The 20746-nt window shown below is 40.6% G+C and overlaps 1 protein-coding gene across 1 annotated transcript in view; it reads left to right on the forward strand.

Annotated features, from left to right (window-relative positions):
- Nucleotides 1-20746, forward strand: part of CUBN (cubilin) — a 156338-nt gene that overhangs the window by 72768 nt on the left and 62824 nt on the right. Inside the window, exons 30-37 of the mRNA XM_075082729.1 lie at nt 2279-2453; nt 4090-4271; nt 10307-10463; nt 14061-14177; nt 16419-16532; nt 17810-17938; nt 18212-18344; nt 20476-20681. Coding sequence (XP_074938830.1) covers nt 2279-2453; nt 4090-4271; nt 10307-10463; nt 14061-14177; nt 16419-16532; nt 17810-17938; nt 18212-18344; nt 20476-20681 — 1213 coding nt within the window. The remainder of the gene's footprint in view (nt 1-2278; nt 2454-4089; nt 4272-10306; nt 10464-14060; nt 14178-16418; nt 16533-17809; nt 17939-18211; nt 18345-20475; nt 20682-20746) is intronic.

Raw genomic sequence — 20746 nt, forward strand, 5'->3', positions numbered from 1 at the left:
CTAAAACAAAATACAGTCTTCTGATCATCTAACAGACTATGATGTTTATAAAAAAAATTAATTCCTTGTTTCTTCAGGGGATGCAAGCTTCAGCTTCTGAGGTTTCACATTACCCTGGAGTCACTGAATATTTTTTCCAGTTAAAAAAAAAGTTCTTTCCCTTATACCTCTAACTGCAGAGCAGTGTCAGGCACTGTGAGCAGTTAGGGAGCACACGATCAATCAAATGATGTAGCAATGCACTACCTTAGCCCTGGAGGTGGTGGGAATATTTCAGCTATTTCTAAGACTTGCTCAGATATTTAGCTTGGGCAGAACCCAAACTTCTTAAGTTAAAAAGTATCCAGCAGAGCTTATTAAATCCTGAGTTTCCCCTCATCTAGAAGGGATCAGAGGCAAAAGGGCTGGATAGAAGGTTGTTTCTTACAGAGAATCTCAGAGAGATTAATGGATTGCTTTTTTTGATTGTTTTGATATTTACCAGCGTAATAAAATACTGGAGCAGACTTGAGTTGCTACTAGTGGGAAAATCCTGGTGGGATTTGTTGTCTTAACTTCCTATTCCCCAGTTTCATTGTTAGAACCTGCCATTCTTTAGCTTAGCTTTAGGATTTATACATAATATATGCTGATACAGTGACAATCTGTCTACTAGTAGTTCAGTTGCTGAAAGACAATAGCACACTCATTATTTGGTGTATCTGTTTAACAGTTTTCACTTTTGAGGTTACTGTCAAGCTGACTTTTGCTGCTGCTGTCCTACCAGGAACATACCAATGGAAGGCAGGAGACCCTTAGTATCAGATGACATTCCATTAGCATGCAAGAAGCCCCCAGCACAGGAAAGACATGGAGCTGTTGGAGCAGGTCCAGAGGAGGGCCACAAAAGTGATTGGAGCGATGGAACACCTCTCCTGTGAAGAAAGGCTGAGGCAGTTGGGGTTGTTCAGCCTGGGGAAGAGAAGGCTATGGGGAGATTTTATTGCAGCCTTTCAGTACTTAAAGGGGGACTATAAGAAAGATGGGGGCAACCTCTTTAGCAGGGCCTGTTGTGACAGGACAAGGGGTAATGGTTTTAAACTAAAGGAGGGTAGATTTAGACTAGATATAAAGAAGAAATTTTTTACAATGAGAGTGGTGAAACACTGGCACAGGTTGCCCAGAGAGGTAGTGGAGGCCTCATCCGTGGAAATGTTCAAGGTCAGGTTGGACGGGGCTCTGAGCAACCTGATCTAGTTGAAGATGTCCCTGCTCACTGCAAGGGGGTTGGACTAGATGACCTTTAAAGGTCCCTTCCAACCCAAACTATTCTATGATTCTAAAAGGCCAAAAAAAATCAATCATTGAAGGCACTAGGCACCAAAATTAAATGTCTGGTTTTGAAACTTGCACTAAGCATGTGTGTTTTCTTCAGCTTTGAGAGGGAAGACTAAGGAAGGTAAGCCAGTTCCGTCAGTTGTAAATGGGTTCAAACTAAAATCCCACATCCCTTTTGGCAGACAAGAAACAGGATTAACAAGGCTTCAGAACTGCCACCTAAATGACTTGAACTGGTTTAAAAATGTATTTTAAAGTACACAGTACTGCTAATGATGTTTAAGAGAATCGTGGTTTTCTGGTTTATAACTGCCTGAGACATGCTCTTCAGAGTAAGAAATAATTACACTTAAAATTCAAAACCTGTCTTCTGTGGGAAATATATATGATATATATCCTTGTTTCCAGAGAATATTATAAAAATGTAGTTTATTTGACAAAAATCCCGCAGTTTCGATGTTGATTCTGCCACTGAAGTCCATAAAATTACAATGTTTTTTGTTTTATCAGAAAGGGTGATGAAATCTAGCCTCAATTTAAAAATCAGTCTTAACTGTGCCTTTAAACATCAAGGGTGCAAAATATCAACACAAGTTCCTGCAAAGAGATACAGTTTGTTTGCACAAACACACAAAAATCTGGTTTTATATCCCCACAGAAACAAGGTGCTAACCCTGGAGGGATGGAGGAAGACAACTGTGGAAAAGTACCCAAAGCAGAAAATTTTTATTTAAATGCAAGGCTGTTTTGAATTCATCTAGAATTTCATTCTTGCACCAGGTGCTTCAGATACCCAGTAAACCTGCAGAGAAAACAGTTTTATTAGCTACCTTACATTTCAAAATGTGGCATCACTTTCAATACTTACAGATTTTTTTCCTCCTAGCTAAACAAATCTCATGTATTCTGTGTGGCAGATGGTCTCTTTGAAAAACTTTGATGGTGTTTCTTCCATTTCTAGGTCTATGGTGGCCCTGACTTCCTCTCTCCTAGAGTAGCTCAGCTGTGTGTTTCAAGATCAGCACAGAACCCACTGCGAGTCTCTACTACTGGTAATTCAGCTGTTGTCCATTTCAAGACAGATGCAGCAATAGCAGGGAAAGGTTTTAATGCCTCCTGGCAAGAAAATCCAGGTGGTAAGTATACTGATTAAGACCAGGAGAAATTCAGGAAGTCTGACAGTCACAGATCAGCCATGCAAGCATTTAAAGTAGTCAAACAGCATGGGACTGAAAACCGAAGGAGAATTTGGGTGTTACTGGATTTGGTAACACTAAGAGATGCTGAAAAAAATCCCCAGAGTTAAGAATTGTCCAACTAGCTGAAACCTAGGCCTATTTATGTATTTTGTAACAGTCTACCTTGTTGGGGTTTCTTCTCTGTGTAATTAATCAAGATATTCCTCTAATCAGAAAAGAACTTTTGCACGCTAGCACTTCTTCCCACCCACTCACCCACACAGAGTCCTTTATCAACTGAAAGATGCTTTTGGTTTAAACTGCAAAGTGAAAAATATCTGAGAATGTGGCTTAACTTGGAGAACTCGGCAGACTCCAAAAATATTTGGAGTGAATTGTAAATACTTGAACTGTATAAGGTTCGTCCATCCCCCATGTGATTACTTGTTCAAAGCCTTAGTGGGAATCAGTAAAAGAAGAGACATGCTTAAAGGACGCAACCACGTGTCTCTACATGGGAGTTCTTATGAAAAGGCCAATTATTGGAAAATAATTACAATAAACGTGAGGAGAGGCAGATTTTAGATCTTGCAGTTTTGCTTGATTAAGCACACTGATTCATTAGTTTGTCAAGATTTATACTTTTCCAGTCTTACAGGTTTTATGAGAAAGGCACAAGATTTTTTTTTTAATAAAAGAAGTCTACAATAGTCCTTTGAATTAATCCGCTTCCAAGATCTGGTGGCTTATTTTTTCTACTTAGGCACCCTGAAGCTTTCTGAACCCTTTACAGCATCTTGCCTGCTGTATCCGACATCCCTCTAGCCTCTAAAATACCCACTTACCAGAACACAATAACAGTATAGCTTTTATCCTTCCAGCAGGCTGCCTCCATCTACAGCAGTCCCAATGTCTTTCACCCTCCTCCATCCCTTTACAAGTCCATTTGTTTGTGTTAGTCCTGCTGAAAGCCCTGGCACTTCCCACACAGGATCCATCATTCCAGGCTATTTAGATATTCATGAGCCCTGGAGCTGTTCTGGTCAGAAATACCTGAGGGTGGAGTCCTCAGGGAATCCTCAACTGCATGGATAGAGTAGAAACTTGAGGCTTGCAACTGTCCTACTGCTTATGGGGAAAGTGGGTGTCCTAGCTGTCTTGACGTTTTCAGAAATGGTTTTCTCCCCCCTATGCTCAGCTAGGCCTAGTCATTGCTTTGTCAGTGTGGTAGGTCTGTGGCATTCATATGAATGGTATTTTTGATTGCTTTTACAATATCTAGGAAAGAGGAGTACCAGCACTAATGCTTCAGCCTTTACGACATCTACTACCAGCCTGGGGCTATAAAGAAACATTGCTCACAAGCACTGTTGTTGCATATTCACCAATAATGGTAATGTTATACATTCCTGATAGTAATTTCCCTTGATTTTTGTTGTGGACAGGACACTTCAACAGTTGGAGCACTCATCTTACAAAAGTTTAATGCAGAAGATATAAAGATGGAGGTGTTCTTCCCTTAGTTTAAAAATAGAGCTGCAATTTCGCTAAGCATAAAAGAGCTTGTGATTAAAACTGATTATGTCTTTTTCAGGCTGTGGTGGTGTTTTCCAAGCTACCAGTGGGGAAATCCATTCTCCAAACTATCCTCAACCTTATAATAACAACACAGATTGTTCTTGGGTTATCCAAGTTGACTTCAGCCACAGAGTCCTATTGAACTTCACGGATTTCGATATTGAAAATCACCATTCATGTAACTATGACCATGTTGCAGTAAGTAACAATAGAAATTTCAAAAGTTTCCTTAATGAGTCTGGTGAAATGCTTGCAAAAGAGGAAGCTTACTGTGCAACCTAGGCTGCAGTTGGTTTCAGACTGGTAGTTGCATAGTCATATTTATTCACTGATGAGCTAAGTCTTAAACTTACAGCTAAATAGTTATGATCTAGTTCCTTTGCTTCACCAATGAAGCAGCCTTCCTAAATGCATTTCTGCATTATTCCAGGTTCCCGCTTATATCTGGAAGGATCTTTTCTTGAAAGCAGTGGATTCTGCATCCTGGTACCACGTTATCCTTTTGGTGGTGTGAGTTGTAGTTAGTACTGCAGGAATAACCTCATACATAGATGGCTGTAATTAGGACACCCTTGCCCGTTCAGAGTGCAGCTTACCACAGCTTGCTCTAAGCCACAGGATGGACTGCCCAAATATATAAGAGGTTGTCCACACTCTGTTACAAACTCAGGAGAGAGGGAGGTCTACATCCAGAGGGAGCTGTGGCTGGCTGGTTTTCTTTATGTATGCACTGTGCATTCAGGTGCTCCTCACCTGTCTGTTTAATTGCTTCATTAGAGCCCCTGCTCTCTTAAAAGCTTCACACTGCTGTTGATTTGTGAGCTTTTGTTGATGTCACAGAAATGCAAGCTGCTGCTCAATCAGTGCACAACAATGAAGAACTCTCCACGTCTCCACTTGGCCTTTTGGGAGCAGGGACATGAAATCCTGGCCTTTGATGTCAGATTGCACTTCACTCAGTACAAAGGCATGTGTGATCAGTACCAGTCAGATAAAGCAGAGTGGCTGTAGCCCAAAATCCAGCTTTCCTCTTCTTGATAAACTGTCATTCACAGAGAACTCAATTTGGCAGGAACTGAGACTCTTTTGAAAACAGCATCAGTTTTAACAGCATAGCCTCGTAAAGCTTTTTTGTACTGTACCAGAAAAAAGGAAATGTGTCCCCATTTTGCTGAGCAGAACTGAAGATTTCATTTGGCCACAAAGCGTCTTTGTGCAATGACTGTTCATTTTTTTTTCTGGTTCTGAAGCACAGGGAAATATGGTTATGTCTTTTTATTTAAAATGTTTAACTATGTCAGGGGGATCACTGAAAGGGAAAATCTACTGGAAAAATTTCCAAGTCTTCTGTGATATCACACAGGTGTAGAAAATCAGATTGCCTGGCAGAAACACGGGTCATCTGAAATGGCAGTGCTGGTAAAAATGCCCCAAAAATTCACAAATTAAGGGCTAAATTCTGAGAAGACCTGATATAGAAGTTTCTCGCTTAAACCTGACACCAATGGATGTATGTACCTATCTAAACACTTTGTAGGGTACTCAGCTCTGTGAGCTCCTTGCAGTTACAGCCACACTCCCATTACCTTTATAGGCTAGATACAGGCACTGGCTTTTTAATCACTGAAAGGCATCAGTCCTTCAGCTGGCAGAGGAGGTGGCTGTAGCAGAGCTCTTTGTATAAGTGGAGTTTGCAGACCATTGCAGTTCAGTGACACCCCTTTTCCTCATTACCATATGAATATCTGTTGTTTGCATCTGCTTTTTGGTTTTTTTGGGGGGTGGCAGAGGAGGAAGTTGCCCGTCACAAGTTGCCCGTGCAAACACAACTGAAGCAGCAATGTGAGCAGGGAGGGAGATTTAATGCAGGCATCAGTCACTGCCCACCGAGTGGAGGGTGGTTTGAAAATGGATGAGGGAGAATGCTGATTTGAAGCCAAGAGGTAATGAAGGGCCCTGAGGCTCTGGTGTATGAAGTAGAGAAGGGCTCTTCAGTGCTAATCTAGGGGGACTAGCAGAGCAAGAAAGGAGTAGATGGGGTTTCTTTCCCTGCCTGGTAGGCCAATAAGCAGAAAACCGCTTGTTACCAACACCTGGATGTGATTTGTGTTCATCTCATTCCAAGGCGTGCTATATACCTCACACTGTAATAGAAGAACAGAGGGGACAGAGAGTGCCTGGAAATATATAAGTAGATGTATGACTGTGAATGGCTTAGGAATTCCATTCCAAAAGCTGCGTAAATGGAAAATAAGGGCAGCTAAGGAGTCTGGTGGGTTGTTTTTCTCTCTCTAATACAGGAACAACTACTGTGTATGAGTAACACAGTGGTTCCACCCTTTTCTATTTCTTAAATTTTTACTTATCTTTATGGATTTATTTGTTGTGTGAGTTCTCTTGGGGCTCCTCTCCACCCCTGACCATACCAATGGTCTTTTCCTTCATCCTTCCCCTTCTAGATCCAGTCATTTTTCCCTGCGTTATGACTTGAGATTTTTATTTTTTTATTTCTACCGTAAATTCCTTTCTAGGGGGAACACATGGAAATGTATCTTTTCCTGTTGTATTTTCCATTGCACATTCGTTATGTGAGCAAAATGGAGGGAGGGAAAATACTCATGTCTGCTGCTTCTTGGCTATGCTGCAACTCCAAAAAGCCCAGTGGGTTTTTCAGTTCTGCTCAATGATTTCATATGTAAATCTGAGCACAGATCTGGGTTCAGCCAAATGAATTCTAATCCCATAACAGCAACCCATGGTGTAACTGCTCTGAGCGCCCTCTAAAGCCAGTGAGTGGAGTGCACAGAGAGCAGTCCAGGCCACCAAAAAGCTCATTCTTCATTCACTTAGCTGCCTAAATTTAGTTGATTCCTCAGTTTCTCTGCCTCAGTTCTGTACCTTAGCTGTTCTCAGAATGGATGAACATTTCTTCATCTGCTAAATGAGGATGTATAGTCTTACTTTCTCTGATTTCAGGTATAACTTGGTTATATTCTGTAGAAAGCATAAGATCTTTGAGATGAATCTTTCTGTCACTGTCACCATACATAAGGAATACATTTTTTATTTCTCTTTATGTACTAGCCCATTGCTGTCTGGAGACTGTGTCTTACAAGAAACAAATTTGTTTCTTTGAAGGAAAATAGAGGGAAAGAAGCAGTGAGTGCACTAATTCCTGTATTTTTTGTCCATGTGTTAAACAGTATTGTACCATGCTACACCAGAAGTGCAGGTCAGAAGAGTTTCAAGTATTTGGAGACTCGAGGAGGACGTGGCTCGGAAGGCAGTGCTTGTAGCACATGGCACTGAAAAGGGGAGGCAGAAATAGTTTGTTCTTTTCTGTGCCTTTGATTAAGTAAATGTTATTTTTCTTTCCTGTTGCAGTATAACAAGTATAATACAGGAATGTAGAAATGTACGCCTCTAGGAGCTAGAGAGGAGGTATGACTTCATTTATTCCAGGTGCTGGCAGAGAGGATCTTCCAAGAGAGGACAGCTAGAAGTATGTGGAGTTTTATGGCTCAAAGACAAAAATTATCTTCTTTTTGTCATGTGCTTTTGCAAAATACAGGACACACTTGAACCAGAAGCCGATGAGTCACACAGTTATAGTCACTGTGGAAAGGGAAGAGAAGAGCAAGTTGCTGCTATTCACAGTGCAAACAAAAACTTGGCTTTTAAGTAACCAGATGCATCGTTTTCCTCTACTCATACAGCCACAGAAATGCATTTCTCAGATGTTTTCAAAATAACTTTAAGAAGCTGCAGGAAGGCACAACTCTCTTCTGAACTAGTGTGTGAATATTGTGGTTTCTGATCTAGATTCAAGATTGAAATCCTCCTTGTAAAATAGTTTAAGCTAATAAATAGCAGGTGAGAGAAAATGATGCAGGCATACAATATCCATGTGTTACTGTTTCTGCTTAACTTGTAGCCACCATAACTCCTAAGAGTTGCTGCTGTATCTCAATAATGTTTATGCTGAACTATTCCTTCAATCAGATTTTTAAAAGTGAAAAGGGTAGGAATCATTTCTGGGTTTCTGAAAAAGGAGACAGTACTGTTCTTCAAGCAAGCTGCCCAGAAACTGCAAATACACTTGGTTTAGAAAATATTCCTCTGACTTCATGCTCTCTCCCAGTATTATCACAGAAAGACTTCTTTATTCCAGAAAGCTCTTGGAATGAAATCTCTACTTAGCCTCTTATGTTACTCATCCTTAATATCTTCCCAAGTGAGAAAGCTCAACTACTAGAGTCTCACAACAGTCCATGTGTCAATGGTCATATCCTCAGCTGTGCAGAGTGGCACAGATCCATCAAAGCCAGCAGTTTATGTGAACAATAGTCAGGCCCTCTCTCTATGTTCTGTTAATGCAATGCTTATTCCCAGTTCTTGTATTCAGACAAAATCCTCTCACTACTGCCTAGGGAAAGACAGTACCCTAATTCCTAAGGGTTATTTTGTTAGTCATTACTTTTTTTTCATATTCCATGGTTTGTGGTTTTTAACTCCAGCCAGTCTGATTTATATACAGGATATTTGTGCAAAGGAAGAATGAACACTGCATACTATGTATTAAAGGGCTGATAGTGGCAGGATGCCAAGAGAGAAAAGCTTGAATAGATGGATATTTTGGGTCTCTTTACCAGGTACTCATTTTTACAGACATTGCAGTACACTTAATACTCTGTCACAAGGTCCCACTCAGCTAGCTAGTGTTATAGGCTCAAAGGCATATGTTTAATTCATGAATACAGTAGGGTATGTCAGTGGATTAAGCAGGAGTTTTGTCCTTTGTTTCTCAGCTCTGAGGTTTATTTGAGACAGGTCACCTTTCTCTCAGCTACTGTTTTTATAATTTTTTTTCATCAATGTGCTCAAAGACCTTTGAATACTGGAGGCAAAAACATTGCATTGTGTCATACAGTCCAGTCAGAAATTTTTAATTAATCGGTGCTCCATGGCACAGGCTTGCTGGAATTTGAGGCATTTTTGAAGTAAAAGAAGGCAATCTCAATAACTAGATTTCTTCTAACCCAATGGCATTAGCTTGCTCAAAGCGGGCTTTTATATAGCTTTTAACATCCTAGCACCTGAGTGTCTTCCAGTCCTCCTAGTCATATTTTTATCCATATTTTTCTCCATTTTGCTATAGGAAGCTGAGTCATAGGTTATATTAAATGATGTGCCTATGGTAATGCAGGATGTTAATGCTGAAACAGGAAGAGAATTCAGCTCTTGTTGATGCCCAGTAGCCCAAAGGGTCTTCCTCTGTGGGTCATGCAACTGTGCTGCTGGCTACAGTGCTCATCACTTCTGAAACCAGGCACAAGGTCTCTGAGACTGGCCCATGGCTCCAAACACAGCAGCAACAAATCAGGTCTGCTGGAGAGCTAGGAAAGATTAGTGGGAGACACTGACACTGTGGCCATTTTTCCCTCTCTGTGGTTTCTCTTGTTATAATTTTGATGTTGCTTAAGCTAGAAACACATTGGTTTTAACTTCACCATCCTCTTCCTGATTGTGAAACAGAGAGGAAGGAAACAAAATTATCAGCTGTAAGGGGAAAAAAAGAGAGTGAAGGCATTTGTGGTAAATTTAAAAGTGAAGTTTTGTAAACCCATCTTTACTTTCTTTGTCTTTTTTTTTTTACTTTTCTTTACCTTCTGCTTAAATAACACTTAAAGTATATGTGTTAACTCAGCACCCTAAAGCTTTTATAAAGCATAGATATATGGACTCTGATCCTTTATGCTGGGTACATGTATCTAAAAACCATAATTGTACTGTCTTCTCTTTTTATACACAGTAATAGCTCTCACTGGTGCATGCTAGGACCAATTTAGAAGTGTTTATTGAGGCAAGATGTAGGGTTTAACTGAATAAAAGCTACATGGGAACTCATGCTAGCCATTAAAAGAAAGGAATAAATGTATGGGGCTATCTGGATTGTTAAAGGGGAGTTGCTTCCATATGAGGTAGACACAGAGGAAGATGGTTACTTGATGCATTTTTGTTATAATGGCTATGGTAGCTTCAGCCTGAAATACGTGCTTTTTTTTTTTTAAATGGCCACAGAATTAAGATAGGCAATGAATAGTTTGTTTGCATTGCCCATACCAAGGCTGTATCAGGATCAAAATGTATGAAACATAAGAGAGGGAATGAAATAAAAGTCTTCTCAATACTCTTATTGAAACCAAATGCTTTGTTTGATCTCTTCATAACAGATATTTGATGGTCCTAACAACGAAGCACCACTTCTTAGAAAACTCTGTGGAAGACAGCATCCTCCTCCTGTCACATCCTCCAGGAATCTGATGTACATCCGACTGCGCTCTGATACAACCATCCAGCACAGGGGCTTCAGTGCCTACTTTACTGAAGGTAATTTTGTAATTTACATTAATGCATGTTTATCTAATCACCAGTTTGCTCGTATTAGACACAATATTTTAGCACAGCTGATAACAGGAAGTGTTGTTTCTGTACATGCAGCATACCACTGTGTATCTTTAACAGGACTGAATTTATCCAAACTATAAGAATTTAAAATCTAGGGATCATCTAGGCAAGGAAGAAGGGGCAGAGGCATTGCTCTCTACATCAAAATTGATACGGTGTGAGGAGCTGACCCTGAAGAAAAAACACAAGCAGGTCAAAAGCTTATGGATAAGAACCAGAGACAGAGGCAACAAAGGGAACCTTGTGGTTGGTGTCTGCTACAGGCCACCTGATCAAGGGGAGCCTACTGATGAAGGCTTCTTCCTCCAGCTCCAGGAGGCTTTGCGCTCACAGGCTCTTGTCCTTCTGGGGGACTTCAACCACCCCGACATCTGCTGGAAAAGTAGCACTGCAAGCTTTAGGCAAACCAGGAGATTCCTAGAATGTGTTGAGGATAAATTCTTGAGCCAGGTAAAAGACAGCCCTACCTGAGGGGATGCAATACTAGACCTGAATGTCACCAATGCAAGTAAGCTTATCAGTGACGTCAAGATTGGAGGCAGCCTGGGCTGCAGTGATCACGCATTGGTGGAGTTCATACTCCCGAGGGATATGGGAAAAGCAAGGAGTATAGTCAGGACCCTAAATTTTAGGAAAACAGACTTCCAGCTCTTCAAGGAGTTAGTCAGCAAGACCTCCTGGGAAACAGTCCTCAGGGGCAAGGGAACAGAAGAGACCTGGCAGATCTTTAAGGATGCATTCCATAGAGCAGAAGAGCTCTCAGTTCCCAGGTGTAAGAAATGAGGCAAGGAAGGGAAGAGACCAGCATGGCTGAGTTGAGACATGCTAGTCAAACTAAAGAGCAAGAGGGAATTGCACAGGCAGTGGAAGCAAGGACAGGTGCCCTGGGAGGAGTATAGGGACGCGCCCCAATTGTGTAGGGATGGGGTCAGGAGGGCCAAAGTGTGGCTGGAGCTGAATTTGGCAAGGGGAGCAAAGAATAATAAGAAAGGCTTCTACAGGTATGTTAACCAGGAATGGAAATTTAAAGAAAGCGTACCTCCTCGATGGACAAGAATGGTGGCTTAGTATCAACAGACGAGGAGAAGGCTGAGGTATTCAGCAACTTTTTTGCTGAATCTCTCTCCTCACCCCTCCCAAGTCGATGGACTGCAGGATGGAGATGAGGGGGCGGATATAAAACCCCACCCACTGTAAGGAAAGGTCAGGTTCATGACTGCCTAAGAAACCTGGATATATAGGACCTGATGAGATGCATCCCAGAGTCCTGCACCTGGGTTGGGGCAACTGCCGATATCAATACAGGCTGGGGGATGAAGGGATTGAGAGCAACTCTGTGGAGGAGGACTTGGTGGTACTGTGGACGAAAAGCTGGACATGAGCCAACAATGTGTGCTTGCAACCCAGAAAGCTGACTGTATCCTGGGTTGCATCAAAAAAATCATGGCCAGCAGGTTGAGGGAGGTGATTCTGCCCCTCTACTCTGGTCTGGTGAGACCCCACCTGGAGTGCTGCGTCCAGCTCTGGAGCCCTCAGCACAAGAAGGACATGGAGCTGTTGGAGCAGGTCCAGAGGAGGGCCACAAAAGTGATTGGAGCGATGGAACACCTCTCCTGTGAAGAAAGGCTGAGGCAGTTGGGGTTGTTCAGCCTGGGGAAGAGAAGGCTATGGGGAGATCTTATTGCAGCCTTTCAGTACTTAAAGGGGGACTATAAGAAAGATGGGGGCAACCTCTTTAGCAGGGCCTGTTGTGACAGGACAAGGGGTAATGGTTTTAAACTAAAGGAGGGTAGATTTAGACTAGATATAAAGAAGAAATTTTTTACAATGAGAGTGGTGAAACACTGGCACAGGTTGCCCAGAGAGGTAGTGGAGGCCTCATCCGTGGAAACGTTCAAGGTCAGGTTGGACGGGGCTCTGAGCAACCTGATCTAGTTGAAGATGTCCCTGCTCACTGCAAGGGGGTAGGACTAGATGACCTTTAAAGGTCCCTTCCAACCCAAACTATTCTATGATTCTATTCTATGATTCTATCTTAGATTCTTTGATTGGGGAAAAAATATACTTTTTATAACAAGGCATCTAGCCTCTTATTCATCCTCCCTAGAGGGTTAGCTACCCATAACTGTCCTGAGAAAAATGTGCAACTGGCAGTTTCCACAGACTGAGTGACAAAATAACATTTTATATGCCTATCCATGCGCATGAATCTGAAAAGCTATAAAAGAATTCTGTGTGCTGCTGTTGATGAAGTCTGTGGATTCAGGCCTGCAAACCCTGCCAAACATCAACTCTCCAATTTGTGGAGGTCTAATTGGTATTTTACATGGTTTCCTTTCTAATGAATAATGACACCAATTGGGCAGAATTTTTCATGAAATTACATACTATTTGATGATTGGTGATTTTCTTCCATTTTTTCACAACAACTTCAGAAACATCTTTTTCCCCAATATATAGCTTTTAGGTTTTTTTGCAGAGAATATCCCTTTCTCTCATTTTCTTCTTAGGATTCTTTTCACTATAAATTAGTACTTTTCCCAGATTTTTTTTCTTGGGAAATATTGTGAAAATTAGAAGGAAAATGAGGAATTTGCATCAGCAAAAATCTCAGGAACCCGTTACTGAGGTAATAGTTAGGTACCTAATTAGGCATTTCTGGCTAACAGCTATGAGAGCCTAATCTGGTAAACTTTCTCAGAGCACATTTACTGGGTTAGGGTCTGCACAAAACATGACTGGTGAGCAAGTGCTCCCTACGTAGGATGTAGGCAAACCAGATTCCCTCTTCCTGAGAAAACCCTGTAAGTCCCATCTCCTGCTGGATGTTTTAGGCAGCACAGCATGATAAATTAATCTCAGTCTTTGGTACCTAACTCCCCACGCTGCTGTTTAAAGCCATTGTGTGTTAAACTCAGGTCTGGGGGTTTTATGGTGAGTCAGTATGCTAACAAATGAGGCATGGCAGCACTCAGCATCCTTAGCCAAAGTTATGCAGTCAGCCAAACTCTTGCACATGTGCAGCATTTCACACAGTTGCAGTTTTGTTGATGCAGCTCACAAGAGGATCATGCCAATGCAATGTGATGCCATCCTTGGGCATTGGAAGGCTCTGGAGAGTTTCTTATGATTTTTTCCTTCTTAGTTGCCAACACAAGCAAATGATCAGAGAAGTGGGTGTACGATTGCGCTATCCTGAAACCAAGTTATTTTGGCCCCAAGATTGCTCTTTTGGGCTGTGAGGAGCTGATAAAGATGAGGTCTGCTTCCAAGTTAGTCTGGCTTCTCTCAGACGGTCAGCCTGGTGTAGCACGGCCTGTGGATCCAGGCCAGGAGAGTACACCCAGTGCTTGGAGCTAGTCCTTAAGTCTCTTTTTTCTGCTAAATTACTGTCATGAATTTTATAATTTCACATTGATGTAGCATGTTAAATTTTATGCATTCTTTTTCACTACAGATACGTGGTTTGTATTTATAAATATCTGTGTGTGATATGTGTGTGTCTGTTTCATTCTAAAGCATGTGGAAGTTTCATAGAGTCAGATTCAGTTGGGGCAGCAATTTCCTCTCCTCTGTATCCTGCCAAATACCCAAACAATCAGAACTGCAGCTGGATTATTCAGGCTCAGGAACCATGTAAGTAAAAACATCTTTTAAAGTTAGCTGGGATGACTAACATCCTCATCTTCTTTTCTGTAATAACAATGCAAAATTCCTCCCTTATTTCTCTAGGAAGTTCTGCATCCTGGTAGTTGGAGAGTGTGGCTCTCCTAATCTGTCCTAAATCAGATTCCACTGTAAAAGATTTAGCACATAGTGAGGAAAACAGTTTACAACTTTGTCATCTTTGCTGATTTACTGTGACTCAAGTGTTGCAGTTATAAATGAGGTGTTGAATACTATGTGAACTTGGATTAATCCATAAGAAAATCTAAGGGTTTATATATAATTATAAATAGTATTGTATTTAGCTGATCTTATTTTCGTCTGAATTTTTCAAGCTAGAGTTGTGTTAGATCAAGTCTATGCATAAAAAAAAAAGAAATTTAAATAATGAGAAAAGGTACAGAGGAATTTCTATTTCAAATACAAATTTAAAAAAATATAAAGTTGTTTTATGTGCACAGATACACTCTCAGATGTTCCTGTCTAATTTTAGACAGATTTATGGTTGATCATAAAACACCAAATATTTTCCACCAGATACCACTATTACCTTTAACACCCAGTATTACCACATGATAAAAAATTTTAAAATTTATTTTTAATAGCAACTACTCAACTTCAGTTATTCATCTGATATTTAGCTTTTTGTTAAAATAATAGAATATTCCAACCACATCTATAAGTTTATTTTGCTAAATTAAAAAATGAAAATCAATTTGCCAAAGAAAACAACAAAACAAAAATCAGGAGATAAGCAAAACTTTTTTTTTTTAGCATAGGTTCTTACACATAAACACGAAAAGGATATCATCAAAGCTGTTCCTCACCTACACAGCATTTATTTTTAAAGACAATCTTTTCCTGGATCCAGGTTGAAAACTCATAGATAACTGCTGTCTCCTGAATTACATCAGTATGAGAGACAAGAAAAATGCTGTATAAGAAGTAGCCTGTGTATGTAGTGACTTCCTCCATGTACTGCCAGGACCACCACATACCACACGTTACAGGTACACGTGGCTTCATTATGCCAGTCACAGAACATTACAGGGCATAGCCATATACAATGGATTTAGCCAATGGCAAACCACAGCAGAGTTCCTGTTCTGCTTTTATGGAGAAGGCCAACAAGTCTCCTGCTTTTGCCACCCACTGTGTTTTTCATTTTTGTTTTGTATCCTGAGGACCTCCATTGATAGTGGTAATTGATTGACTGGACAGGACACAAAAGAGTGCCGAACATGCAGACTATGCTGCTGAATGCCAGTCAGTGGCACCCTGCTGAATGCAGCGCCTGGGTCTGTGTCTGTCATTTCAGCTTATTCTAGCTAATTAATTGTAGCCCAATGAGAAGCAAAATATTTTTGTCAAATTCAGTCTTGGTCAATGTGGGAGAAAACTTAGTTATCATCTAAATCATGAGACACTTTCTAATCCACTTGAACTGCATAGGAGCTCTAAGGTCAGGAGTAACTACTGTCACAGGCTGGTGTTGAGGACAGCCTCTTTTCTTCCAGTTGTGACTCCACCTTTGTCCACTGCACATTGACTTTGTTGCAGACAGACAAGAGCAATGTGAGAGTCAAAAATATCCTGAGTCAGAAATCCTCTTTTTCAGGACGTAGCCTGCAGTCCAAGGGTGTGGAAAATCCAATCCTGTACCAATATAGCTGAGGGTAGTTAATGATCCTTTAACCAGTCTGATTGATGTACGTGGAACGTTGCAAAATTATGAAAGAACCAGCTCTTTCTAAGCTGGAGCAGGGCAGTGTCAATACACATTTTGTCTGGATCTATGGTATAGATCGCTAGGGACAGAAGGTCACGGATACGTAGAGATAAGTTTTGTTTCTGAATGTGTGTAGATTTTCCATGTTGTATTTGCTGACATTTTCAGTATATAATGAAGCTGTTCAGATACTAGGAAATTTAGATTCATGTGTATGTGTTAAGTCCTGTGCTTCTAGTGTCAGTTGTACTAGAAAGTACAGAAATATGAAGAGATTTAGCAGGACCTTTGCAGTAAGGGTTAGTGCACTTGCATTAAATTCACTCCACATATCAGGGAATGAAATACTTGAGATGTTATGCTTTATAAGGACTGATTGACTTCAGGGGAGAAAAGAAAAGATGGTACATTTGTTTACATGTAATTATTTGTCTGTGAAAAGCCAAACATAGTTTTAAGTTTTCACTCTTTGCTGTTGCCAGTCAACCACATCACACTGTCATTCACTGACTTTGATATTGAAAACAGTAGACAAAACTGTACAATGGATTTTGTGGAGATTTTGGATGGAAATAACTACGACGCTCCTCTTCAAGGTATTGTACTTTTCCCTTGTTTATTTCATATATAGAACTACACCCAAGGTGAGCAGCAGAAGGTTTTGTGGGAGTGTCCTCCTGCTTCATGGATTTTCTCTGATAAAGAAAGTTCCTTGGCCACTCTGGACAGAGAAGACAGGGAATGGAGTATAAGTTTTTAATGTGAATGGCACAGTCCTCCCAGGCTATGACTGTGTTCCTACTAACCTGTAGTTTGGAGGTGACTCCAGCTGCCTTTTCCTTCCTCCTCAGCTGAACAATATTGGGAACCAAGCAATTCAGTTTAAACTGAACTCTCACTTAACTGTACAAAAATATAATGTAACCCACATGCATAAGCACTGTTCACACTAAACATAGGTGAAGAAAGCTGCAGATTTCAGGGAGCAGAAAAATGGATTTTCCTCAAGCCCTGGAAAGCCTGATTTTCTGCTTGTTCCTGAATTTCCTACAGCTTTCTCCCAACATCTGTCCAGAGCCATCACCTCCAAGTGGCAGGAGCAGCCTGGAACAGCAAAATTCAATGCTTATACAGCCAGGAAGCCGTGAGAACACCTTGGCCACAGGGTGGTCCTGACTCCTGTCACATCCCCAAGGTTGCCTCAAATTCCTTTCTGGGAAATTCAAAATATTTGTGCTTGATTATGCTCTCCCTTACTCTACTTTTGTATATGCTCCTTTGTCAGGAGTGGGGGTGCACTCAATTTAAATGGTTTGTAACTAAGGGCAGAATTAATTTTTTGGTCTCCTACCCTTGGCTTTCACTTGGCAAGAGGACCTGGATACTAGCTGCTATCTTTCGTTTTGCTGTCAGATGCCTTTCTGCTAGATCATGATTCATATTCCTAATCCCCATGTTACAATTCATTACAGAAGAACTGGTCTGTTATTTGTCACTTGTTTTTTTTCATCAGATACCAACTGAGTGAAATGGAAACTACTGTCAGATGTATTTGATGGATTTTTTTTTTCAATTAGTCTGTAATTTCTGGACAGAGTGAACACAAAGGAGCTCAATGACAGAATAGCCAGTGACTAGGGTGTCTGGAGTGCAGGAGGTCCTTCCTCTGTTAAAAAAAAAAAAGAGCCACCAGAATTGAGTTCTGTGCTAATGAAATGGAGTGTTTAATTTTTATGTTGATTGAATTGACAAGTGCAGTCATATGCAACAAATGTTACTCCTGGTTGCTGTCAGGCATTAATCCCAAATAAATTCACAATAGTAATTACACGCTGAACACTCCTTTTTTTCTCTCTGTCTTGTTCTCTTTCAGGCCGTTACTGTGGCACTACTATACCAAATCCTATCACTTCTTTTGGTAATGCCTTGGTAGTAAACTTCATCTCCAACAACAACATTAATGCCAGGGGCTTCCATGCCACCTATGCTGCATCATCATCATGTAAGTCCATATGATAGGTGTTGCTACCTTATGCCTCTGACTTTTAAAAAAAAGAACAGATCCTGTATCGCTTTGTCTCTCTGACATTCCCTCTTTTAAAATCCCCTATTGCCCTTCATCTTTTTGGCCAAGGTCTCCGCAAGTATATCAACAAGCTAAAGAACATGGAGACAAGGAGAAATGCTTTTCTGATTAGCAAATGTTCTGATTCTGACAAGGTATTTTGTTTTATGTCATCCTTCTCAAGTCTCTGCTGTCTCCTTCTTGTTGCAGCCTGCGGGGGTAATTTCCACATGGAAAGAGGAGCTTTCAACAGCCCTGGCTATCCCGAGCCATATCCGCTCAACACTGAGTGTGTCTGGACAATTCTCAGCTCCCCAGGCAACCGGCTCCAGCTGTCCTTCATGTAAATATATTGGCAGGGGTTATTATTCAGCCTTTTAACAGACCTGAAGGAAGGATGCTCTGTTTTTATTAGGAAATGTAATTATCAGATGATAAAGGTGACACATGTTTGCAGAGTAACTTGGAAAGAGAACACAGCAGTGGTTAGTGGCAGCTTGCAATTCGTGTTCTCCTGTCCTAGTCATTGCTTATATTAAGGCATATACAGCATTATATAAATAGGTGGTTTATTGCTTAAGCGACATGGAATGCTGAAGAAGTCAGTTCTAACTCACTTATAAACAAGAAAAGGAAATTTAGCATTGCTCTGCCTTTTCATTACAAAGGAAATTCCTACTATTTCCTTACTACCAGATTCATTGTAGTATGTATTATATAGCTGAGTAATATAAAGGGCCCAGATACTCCACAGATTGTAAGGTACAACAGGGGCCTGGAGAGTATCTGAAGAAATTTTGTTTTCCCTTCAGCACAGTAACTTTCCTTTGAAGACTTCTGACAGGAAAGTCATGCGTGATCCACAGAACAATGTGGAGTCCTTTACTAGGGTCGTTAGGTTGGTCTTTACCCATGATGTGGATTTCTGAGCCTCTCCCTTTCCCGGCATCAAACAGTGGCTGCTGCCAAGAAAGGGAGCGCTCACCCTTTGCAAAGCTTATCAAGATCAGCAAGAAAAGAAAAGTAATTCTGAAAACTGCATTTACAGTTAATCAGGACAAAAGGCAAATTTGCTCAGTAACATGCGTAAGGTACAATTTGTTAGGCACGTACTAATTCACTAACTTAATAAAAAGGACATTCTATTCCTCCTTTACTCACTGAAGCAGAGAAAATGTACTACAGCCTGAAAACATTTTCCAAAATACTTCCTACAAAATAATGAATAACAACTTTTCAGAACCAAAAGAGAAATCTAGTGTGAAGCAGAAACTATCAGTGGAACATACATTCAATTATATAAAGTGACACTGAGTAGATGTAAACTCTTTTTCTTCAGTTACACAGAGCTGAAAGGCAAGCTGAAAATACTGAGAAGCATGGAGTAATTGGGTTAGAAAGCAGTATTTATTTTATTTAATTTAATACTAGAGGTTTATAAAGTTTTGTTGGCATGAGGCATCCATTTTCTTCAGCTCAGTCTGAACAGAAATGCCTGCCTTGCAATTTGAGGGTTAGCCTTAAATTAGCCTGAAGTATATACAGATGAGTACTTGGAACCATTTCACAGCATGTGTACACTGAACACATATGGCTACACTGAGGACTGAAGGGGAAGAGTTGTTACCAGAAAATCAGAAAGCATAAATATTTGGGTCATTGGTTATAAGAGGCACTCTCTGGAATATTTACTATATGTTCATAGCCTGCTTCTGAAAAAGTATATTGGATTGAATCAAAGCACTTCACTTAGAATAACATAATGATTTTTAGAAGATGTGTAGCATTCAGCTTAGTGCAATAATTTAGAATTTATAATTTGATTACTAAATCCCATTCCTTTTCTAATGTGAAAATTGGTTTAGAAGAGTTCATAGCAATCCTTATTATTCTTTTGCACACGTAGCTATTTGAAACTCAGAGAGGCCAGAGAAGCCACAATATTTTCTAATTCTGGAGAAACTGCTAAGGGATATCTGAGCTCTGAGGTGTTAACTACAAATTAATCTAGGCCTCTGGAAATTGTTATCTCACCAGAGAGTGTACTGAAATAATACACATATGAAGGGGATGCAAACTGATTTGTAAGGCTACAAGTATTCCCTGCACCCAATAGATGCGCACCCAGTAAATAGTCTGACCTGGGCTTATATCAAAAATCTGTTTTATATATTAGGGCCTTTCCATGTTTCATGGTTGTTGTTGGAGAACCAAGGGTTTGAGAACTCTTAAAAAGTATAACTTTGCAAACTGAAGCCCTCTTGTAAAATAAGGGGCTAGAAAGGAGAGAGCCCCGTCTCTGTAACACTGCCAGGTAAGGAGCTATGACTCTGGGTTCTGGAGTGTTTTGTTGTTGCCCTCTTCTTCACTGTTACAGTAGGTTACCACCTACAGGGGGATTTATGGCCTGGCAGGCCAAACTCTGAAGCATGTGTCAATCATATTCCTGCTAATGCTCTTCTGCTATCGAACAGAGAACTTCAGGTGGAATATAGTAGTAACTGTACCAAAGATTACCTGGAGATTCGTGAAGGGAATGATACAGGCACACTGGCAGGACGATTCTGTGGGAACTCTTTGCCTTCGAATTATACGTCTACCGTTGGACATGTTCTGTGGGTCAAATTTGTCTCGGACAACTCAGGCACTGGCATTGGCTTCAGGGCCACATTTTCTCACTGTAAGTATACAGTATTTAATTGTTGTTCTTTCACAACATTTCCAAAATGATTCAAAGACATGAAT

Source organism: Phalacrocorax aristotelis, chromosome 2, assembly GCF_949628215.1.
Source record: "Phalacrocorax aristotelis chromosome 2, bGulAri2.1, whole genome shotgun sequence".
NCBI lineage: Eukaryota > Metazoa > Chordata > Aves > Suliformes > Phalacrocoracidae > Phalacrocorax > Phalacrocorax aristotelis.